The sequence below is a fragment of the Pangasianodon hypophthalmus genome, chromosome 12, assembly GCF_027358585.1.
Source record: "Pangasianodon hypophthalmus isolate fPanHyp1 chromosome 12, fPanHyp1.pri, whole genome shotgun sequence".
Taxonomy (NCBI): Eukaryota; Metazoa; Chordata; class Actinopteri; order Siluriformes; family Pangasiidae; genus Pangasianodon; species Pangasianodon hypophthalmus.
In genome coordinates, this window is record NC_069721.1 from 24,242,345 (window position 1) to 24,252,118 (window position 9,774).

The following is a 9,774-nucleotide window of genomic DNA, read 5'->3' on the forward strand; positions in this document are numbered from 1 at the left end:
GTTGTGAGCGATACATTTACAGCTAGCTTTCTAAAATCAGTGTTGAATTTTAGTCTTAGCTGAACAACACTTTTTCGTAAACAAACAGACATGCTAGCTACCTCATGATTCGTGAAACAGCTGTATTTTCTTAAACATATCAGGATACCAGGAACATTTTCTGACGATATCTGCAGCTTCAAAGTCAACGTTTACGAGACACGTGCGTACCTGAACTCGACCGATGTTATTCCGAGTAACGACGTTCGCTAAAACATTAGCGGCATGATGATATTTTGAATAACCGTTAAAGAGAAATGTTTGTGTGAACCTGAAATTTATCTTGCTGTACAACTTCTGCTTCATTTTTTTTATTTTATTTATTTTTTTTTTATTTTTTTTTTATCAAATCGTCATGACGTCATAGATATAATTCACAGCCGATGAACTCATTCTTGCTCGGATTCGACTGTTGTTGGTCACAACGTCAGATAACAGTGTAATTACGCATAACACTCTCGTTTTTAAAAAATTTATGTGTTTATTTCTATATATATATATTGTGGCATCTGGCGAGCTTCATATCTGACCACACTTTTCACAAAAAAACGACGCTGCTCCTTACGTCATGCTTTCCTTTTTCATTTTTACTGCTCGCTGTCTGTCTGATATTCGAGTAGTCATTACGGTATCCGAGTAACGACGCTTCAAAATGGCCGACCGCGTTTTCGAGTATCCGCCTAAATACAGTCCACTACACGCGTTAACTGGTGAGGCTAAGACTGAAGACGTGTAAAAACTGCAGAGGGTATCATAAAGTATGATATTTTACCATGCCTGTGTGTGTGTGTGTGTGTGTGTGTGTGTGTGTGTGTGTGTGTGTCACTCTGAGTCACCATCTGCATGCTTTAGATACCGCTCTTCTCGACAGTAGCGAAGCCACAAATCGCAGGTTTATATTAACGCACTCGTTCTAATACGCTACCGTTCCTATAGCAACAGCTCATTCACAGGGACAAGCACGTAATCGCTGATCTATTTAACATTTAACGTCTGTTTAACATTGATGGAAGGAGTCTCCAGTGTCAGCGCTGCTTTGTAACAGTCAGAGGTAAAGCTGTAAGTTTTAAGACAGAGGAGTTTTTTTTTTCCGCTTCTTTGCGGTTCCTTTGTAACAAAAGCTGCATTTTTTTTTTTCTCTCTCTCTTCATTTTTTTCTTTTTTTCAGTCTTATTAACTTCAGGAGATTAAAACCAGAGGCTCATGAGGGAAGTTTGCTAGTTTTCTAGCTAGGAAATGAAACACTAACTACGTTTCCAAGCCGAATATGTAATACAGCTGTGAACTTACAGCATTATATCATCAGCATCGTTTCCACGCCGTTATCTAGAGAATATATTATCTAGAATATGAAATCTGAAATGTTTTTGCAAACCGTGTGTGGGTTTTTTTTTTTTTTTTTTTTTTTTAAACTGCCTGTGCATTTTGATCTTTTTTTTCCCCCTCCGCTTTGACTCACTCTGATTAAAACAGAAACCTCTTTTGCATCGTGTATTGAGCTCACACCCAAACCTGAAAGGAAGAAGTGAGTATGAAAGGCAGAAGTGCTCGTTGCACGCTTGTGTGCACGCCACATCCCGACCTTTCACATCACAAGTGCGCTTCTTCCTCTGTGTTTCTCTCTGTGTGTGTGTGTTTTTTTTTTTTCTTTTTCCTTCATTCAGCAAGCGACTGACGGGGCTTACGATCGTTCGTGTACCGAGCCGCCGTACGTCCCTGATTTATAAGTCAGTGTAAATATTAACCGTGTGCCGAAGCGTGGAGACTAAACTCGGGCCTCGAGGCTTCATTCACACGCTGTTTGCGCTGAGCTGATACTAGACCATGACACACGTTGCGTTTAGTTTAGTTGCGTTTAGCTAAATTTTAACAATAAAGTTGTTTTTTTTTTTTTTTAAATTGTAAAACCAACACTAAAGTATAACTTCACCAAATCCTCGACGTCCCTCATTGTAACACGCGAACCTTGCTGTATCAGATATTACGACTTTATTCTCAAAATATTGCGACTTTTATTTTTATTTTTTTTTTTTTTTTTTTTTTTGGGGTAATATCAGCTATAGTTTTTTTCATGAAACATTGCAACTCGTTTTCTTGTAATATGACTACTTCTTTCAAAATGCTACGCCTCGAAATATTGCGACATTTTTCTTGTAGTAAGCTTATCATGTGACTTTTCTCAAAATATGGTAACCTTTTTTTACGTAATAGCTGATATCATGACTTTCTTCTCCAAATCGAATTAACACAAACATTAATTATTTTATTAATTTGGCCAGTCACATTACGTGACCCATGACTTCGTTAAGTTGTACACACAATATATATTTAAAAAACAAACAAACAAACAAACAAAAAAAACGCAAGTTGTGCTGGACCAAGTGCTATTTTACAGCTAGGACTAATCATGCAGCAAAATATTGACAATATACCTGACTGTTATTTTACCGCTCGCCATCTTCTCGGTCGTGTATCATCGAGTTAGTCTTTTATTTTTAATTTTTAACTTGTATTGTTAAATTGTGTTACTTTTGAGAAAGTGGGCGTGGCTGTGGTGTAAGTGTATGAGGTACAGCGATGGTGTTAATGTGCTAGTGGGCGTGGCTTTGATACAGGAATATCATGTGTGAAAATTAGCGTGTAAATATACAGGATTAGTCGGAGGATCAGTTTGATAAACACACTTTGTGATGGAGTGGAAATATTCAGTCCCAGTTTGCTGATGTACCTGATACAGGTGACACCTGGCTGCACACACCTGGCTCTTACACCAACACTGCAGTCTCCTCCTCCTCTCACCCTGCCTCTCTCTGAAATACTCAGATCCATCATACAGCCTGTGACCTCTAATCTCTCTCTCTCTCTCTCTCTCACACACTCTCTCTCACACACACTCTCTCTCTCTCTCTCTCTCTCTCTCTCTCTCTCTCTCTCTCTCTCTCTCTCTCTGAAATACTCAGATCCATCATACAGCCTGTGACCTCTAATCTCTCTCTCTCTCTCTCTCTCTCTCTCTCTCACACACACTCTCTCTCTCTCTCTCTCTCTCTCTCTCTCTGTCTCTCTCTCTCTGAAATACTCAGATCCATCATACAGCCTGTGACCTCTAATCTCTCTCTCTCTCTCTCACACACACTCTCTCTCTGTGTCTCTCTCTCTCACACACACACTCTCTCTCTCTCACACACTCTCTCTCTTGCTGTCTCTCTCTCTCTCACACACTCTCTCTCTCTTGCTGTCTCTCTCTCTCACACACACACACACTCTCACACACTCTCTCTCTCTCTCTCTCTCTCTCTCTCTCACACACACACTCTCTCTCACACACACTCTCTCTCTCTCTCTCTCTCACACACTCTCTCTCTCTCTCTCACACACACACTCTCTCTCTCTCACACACTCTCTCTCTTGCTGTCTCTCTCTCTCTCTTGCTCTCTCTCTCACACTCTCTCTCTCTCTCTCTCTCTCTCTCTCTCTCTCTCTCTCACACACACTCTCTCTCTTGCTGTCTCTCTCTCTCTTGCTGTCTCTCTCTCTCTCTCTCACACACACACACACTCTCTCTCACACGCTCTCTCTCTCACACACACACACTCTCTCTCTCACACGCTGCCTCTCTCTCTCGCTGTCTCTCTCTCTCTCTTTCTCTCTCTCTCACACACTGGCTCTCTCTCTCGCTGTCTCTCTCTCTCTCTTTCTCTCTCTCTCACACACTGGCTCTCTCTCACGCTGTGACTTTCTCACACACTCTCTCTCTTTCTCACACACTCTCTCGCTCTCTCTCTTTCTCACACACTCTCTCGCTCTCTCTCTTTCTCACACACTCTCTCGCTCTCTCTCTTTCTCACACTCTCTCTCTCTCTCTCTCTTTCTCACACTCTCTCTCTCTCTCGCTGTCTCACGTTATTCATGAGGCAGTTGATGAAATTTTTTTCCTGGTTTCTTCCAGCTGAAACACAGAAAACATGTTAAACATTAAAGGCTTTAAATATAGATTTTCAAGATCAAACACACACACACACACACAGTCACGCCTCACGGTTTGCGTTGTTCTAAAAAACAATATTAATGGCGCAAGTCGTGTTTTTGCATTCACACAGACGGCTAAATCTGTTCTAGATCTGCTTTCACTTCAGAAATTTAAACAAATCTCCGAGCGTCTGTTAAAGTCAAACGGTTTTATAGGTTACGCGTGAACTCGACCTGTGGCTGATCACTCAGTGTAGGAAAGATCCTGAAGCTGGAGTGCTGATGTTCAGGATATGAGAGGAGACCAGAAGCGAGAAATACAGAAGATGAGAAAAGTCGGTGTTGCAGGTTTTGGTTCTTAAGACTGAACATTATTAATTTATTCAAATTCTAAACTCAAATAAAAAAAAATATTTTTTTTAAATATGAGAATGTTGAGTGATAAAAGTTCTTGTTTAGTTAGTTAGTCCGGATAAGCGACTCACGTGACCGAATGGTGACAACAGTTACGTTTTAATGTCATTAATTATTTATTTTTCAGCTATAAATTTAAAGACAGTTTGATGAGGTTATGTTTCGATTCACACCAGCGCTTCATGTTACTGCTTTCAGCTCACGCCATTGACCAATCCTGCGCTTATTATGTCTGACTTCACCTCTACTGGATATTTTCTAACATATTTACTCAGTTCTGTTTCCCAAAATATAAAATAAGCAGTTACTGAAGATGGATGAATGAATGAACGAACATTTCCGTGGAAATGAACGCAGACTTTATTTGTCCTTCATATCTGACGTAAAGTAAAAACTGCTCGCTCTCACAGCTTCTGTTTAATCCATGTTCTTTAACTGTTTAATACGTGTTCCTGTCCTAAGAAACAACAACAACAACAACAACAACAAAAAAACACTCAAGGAAGATTTATGAATATGCATGAATATGCAAATTAAATTCGGAGGAACCTGAAAATGAATGAGTGTACAGTAGTTCTTGTTTTTTTTTTTCCCTCCCAGCGACACTTCTGTGATGGCAGCTGTCTTGTCGTTCCAGCTGTTGCTTTCTCTCTCTGTCATGCTCGTTACACACGATAAAAGTGTGTGTGTACAGTGTGTGTAGTGTGTGTGGTGTGTGTGTGTGGGTGTAGCGTGTGTGTTTCCTCTGTGTATAAGGGACAGAATGGTGGAGGTAAAACATGGCCTGATTTACAAACCAAATATTCTGTCTCTGAAGCAACGAAGCTTGACCATAGCTAGTACACTGTATGTGTGTGTGTGTGTGTGTGTGTGTGTGTGTGTGTGTGTGTGTGTGTGTGTGGCAGGTGAGAGAGAGAGAGAGAGACCGGATGCCTGAAAGTGATCATAAACACCTCTGTGTAGGTGTTCTCACCTAATCTGACCTCACGCACCCTCTCTGTGTAATCCTGACCGATGTGTTAGTTTTGTTTTTACTGTTCCTCGTTTTGGACATTTAAATTCTCGAGACCTGTGAACAGGGTTTTCCCCGGTGTAGGTGCGGTACACAGCGGTGAAGTCGGAGGATGGCGGCTTGTCGTCACTTTCCTCTCACTCGCATCACTATCAATAAATGAACTACGCTGGTCTGACTCGTGAGCTAGTACAGACGGGACGGATGTGGCTAGCGGGGTAACCGTTAGCAATTTGTTAATGAATTTATCAATTTGCATAAATGCAGATTTTTTTTTTTTGTTTAATAGTACAATACGGTATCCCTCAAGGTTCAGTTTCAGGCCCGGTATCGTCGCCTCTTATCAAATGCTAATCTTTAATACTCATCATCATTACAGATGCATCAACACCATTTTTTATACCAATAAATAAAAATGAAATACTTATAAATACATGGTACTAAGCAGTTAGGGGCCTCATGGGACATTTTATTTAGCTCTGTTTATGTTCGTTGCTGTGATGTGCTGCTAGTGATGAACTCCTCATGCTGATTTTTTATTTATTTATTTATTTTTTGTTTAAGATGTTGCGGTCTATCTCTCCCCCCCCGCCTCTGTTTTTCTGTTTTAAGTATATTTTAATTTAAACATAATTTAATCTTGGCCGATTCTCACCCACTGGCCAGATCTCCCCTTTCACACAACAGCTGAGGGTGAAGGCTACCAGCCAGGCGGCGTAACACACTCCGACGCAAGCGCTATCCGCCCTCTTCCACATACCTGAACTCACAGACACCCATGATGCGCTACTAGGGCTGTGATTGACAGGGGAGGGAGAGAGTAAGCCCCTCCCACCCTCATGCACAAAGGCTAGAAGTCGCACAAATTGCGTACAAAGGCAACAAACGTCTCCTTTTGCCAGTACGCCAGTTGCGTCTCTCTACGATTCAGGACGTGAATGAACCTGTCAATCATGGATTTTAAATAAATGATGAAATTATTTCATCCAAGTTCTCGTAAAATTCTCAAAAGGCATTCGGGATTAAATGGTTTAGTTTCGTATAATAGACTTCGATATAATAGAAATCGATATGAAAATATTCTTTAGTTATTTTTCGTCTATTTATTTAAGCCACTTCCAAAGACACTCATATTAAGAAAACAGTACTTCTTTATAAATACACAGACGAAACGCTCAGAATTAGCTGCGAGAAGGTGTGGAGGTTATTAACGTTTCTTCCATGGCGTCCAGACTATAGAACTATATGTCAGCGGTACAAGCAAGGATGAAAATTTTCGCGTATTCGCGTACAGTGGACGACTAGCCACAGTGTAGACGCTGGCGAAAGGAAGTGGGCGTGTCTCAGTACTCAGTGCTCGCAGAACTGAAGTGCTCTCCTCTCACGCACGACAGATTCTCTGCACGATCACGAACGCCTTTGTGTATAAGTGCACGATATTTTTTTTTTGTCATATATCACAATACTTACGATATCTATGATACACAATAATGCAAGATACACGTTTGCGAAGAAATTTCCAGCTAATTATTTTCGCTATAAAAAGAATATCACGAAATCTGCCATGTCTCAGAAAAGTGTCGTAAAAAAAAAAGTTTCATCACGATACGAATATTACATCATTATATACCTATGTGAGTAGCATCATGCCTATAGGAGGCGTGGCCTAAAGCAGATTTATAGTGCTGTTAAGTATGAATGGTGTTACCGAGACAAACCAGCAACATCTGTTGCTTGTTAGCGATGAAGGAGAAAGAAATAAGAACGATCGTCAGAAACCGAACGTGTTGAAGCTGATCAAGAAATGCTGTAAATCATCTTTCACAGCACCATCCCTTTAAAAAAAAAAAATAAAAATACCAGCTTAATGAATCTACTTAAAATAAAAGCGCTCAGGTGGAACAAAAGCGGAAAACCTGTAGAGCTTAGCGAGCAGGCTTTTCCTGTCAGTCCTGTGTGCCGTAACAGATGTGCAACAGTGAAAGCATTCTCGTGAAGGTTTTAGTTACAAATTACGTAGGCGTCAGTCTTTTTTTTTTTTTTTTTTTTTTTTTTTTTTTTTTTTAATTGCCCTAACCATCTGACTTTTAACGATTTCGTAAACAAATAACCTGCTTTGAAGACCATAATGCTTTTTTTTTTCTATATTAAATAATATGTTCAAAAATAAAAACACCCAATCCTTACATGCCCCGCCCACTTTTCCTCATTAAGTGCTGTTTTATGTATATGGATTACATTTGCATACTGAACCTGATTGGCTGTTATTTTTTATGATGCAATAACCTGTTTCGGTTAGAGTTTTATCTTCATCACATCACCGTGTCGTTGATTATTTTCCCACAACAGCACTCCAATTCCTGCCATGTTTGGATCGTACCACTCCACAGAGAGTGTACTTCCTGCGCAAGATTATATGCAAAGTCGTATGCAAATTTTTGTGCACTAAAAAAAATTTAAGCGAATTCGATGCTTTAACTCGTAACAGCGTCGATTATCTTCATTACACTAGACGTAGGTTTCATTCAGAAACGGTTCGTTCCAGTCGACTTGCAGCTATTTTGTAATTAACGTGATCGTACTGATACGCAGCTATTTTGTAATTAACGTGATCGTACTGATACGTGATGTTAAACTCATGATTGTTGTTTTTTTTTTTTCCCCCGACAGAAACAGAATTTCCAGAGCCTCAGTTGCCCTCGCTTTAACAGCGATGACGGCTGTCAATCAAGCCAGACCCCGCCCACTTTCGACAGCCCCGTCCACCAGGGCGAGAAAGCGTATCCCCTCAGCCCTAAAGAAGACTCGTCCGTCATCGACGAATCGGACGGCGACTGGACCAGCGGGAAGGAGCGAGAGCCTCCGTGGGCGGAGCTGTGCGGGTTGAGGAGGGACGTGTTGGGCGGAGAACTCGATATCGAGCAGATCGAGAGAAATTGAGACTTTTTTTTTTTTTTTGGAGGAGGAGGAGGATGTCTTTATGTCCTCGTCACCCTCGGTTCTCGCGTTCCTCTACATCCTGTAGCGATTCGTGCTTTTTGGAGCAGGGAGGGAGCTGAAGTGGGGGATGAAATAGGACTCAGGAGAAACGGACGCACACAAACGGAAATGTGGGACGTTAGGATGACTCAGGTTGAATCTCGAAAAAAAAAAAAAAAAAAACAGAGTGGATTCTGGGATATCGGGGTTCTGCTCGCGCTCTGTTGCAGATATTGTAGCTTTTTATTCCTTCTTCTTCTTCTTCTTCTTCTCTAAAGGAAGTATGAAACGACGGCGTACGTTCTCAGAGTCCGACCTGCCTGTCTGTGCTGAATGAGGAGTGAACGGGGGAAAATATAAATCTATATTTTTAAGGATGTATTCTTTTCTTTTTTTCTTTTTTTTTTTTTTTTTTTTTTTTACTCCGTTCATCCGAAAGTACACGGCATCACGAAGAAGGACGGAAAGGAAAAACAGAAGAAGGTTCTGAGAGCCGAGTGCCGTAAAAAAAAACGAGGACTTACTGTTGAACTTGCACTGGCATTGATGCACACATTACACACACCTCACACACACACACACATCTTTCTCACACACACACACACACACACACACACCTCACACAGTGAAAAGCTTGGAAAGGGTTTCAGGTTTTAATAACGTTGAATGATAATTTCAAGCTAATAGAGTTTAATTCCTCTTTTTACGAAGTGTAACGTAAAATGTACTTATTTCTATATGAATAAACAGCGTTTAAAGTGTGTTTGTAAACTGGCTGCAGACTTGTGTATGTGTGTGTGTGTGTGTGTGTGTGTGTGTGTGTGTGTGTGAGTGTGAAAACACATTATTCATTCCCGTAATTCCGATTTCAAAAGGGTACTAAACGGTACCTTTGCTTGTCACCCTAGTGGTACTCTTAGCGTGTATCTTTTAAAATATTACTCTAAAAGCTAATTAAAGACACAAGAGTGGTCCATGAAGTTAAACTCCGCCCTGAAACACTTAAATGTTAATAGTGAATATTTTTTGCTCTGTACTTTATTTTATTTTTTTTTTGTTATTCATGTGAGAAGTTAGCGGATGTCATATAAGGGGGGTCACTGTTATTGCTAGCGCAGTTACATTGGTGTTTAATAGGAGAGAAAAAAACGTTTAACTCGGACCTAAGGGATAACATTCAAGTTTCGGTGCCAAGTTTAACTCCTAAAAACAAAAAGAGCAAGAGCTTCTTTTCTCACTCGCCATTTATCAGTGATGTCATGTGACGCAGAAATCCCGAAATTGATGCAAACGCTGGACCCAAAGTCCCAGAATGCCGTGCAGCTCTACGAAGCAGTTGTGCCGAACGGTGGCAGAGTCTC

The 9,774-nt window shown here is 40.6% G+C and overlaps 1 protein-coding gene across 1 annotated transcript in view; it reads left to right on the plus strand.

Moving 5' to 3' along the window:
- Window positions 1-9,184, plus strand: part of fam53b (family with sequence similarity 53 member B) — a 38,079-nt gene extending 28,895 nt beyond the window's left edge. Inside the window, exon 5 of the mRNA XM_026915619.3 lies at window positions 8,105-9,184. Within this exon, the coding sequence (XP_026771420.3) occupies window positions 8,105-8,374 (270 nt within the window). The 3' untranslated portion in view covers window positions 8,375-9,184. The remainder of the gene's footprint in view (window positions 1-8,104) is intronic.
- Window positions 9,185-9,774: the final 590 nt, after the last annotated feature.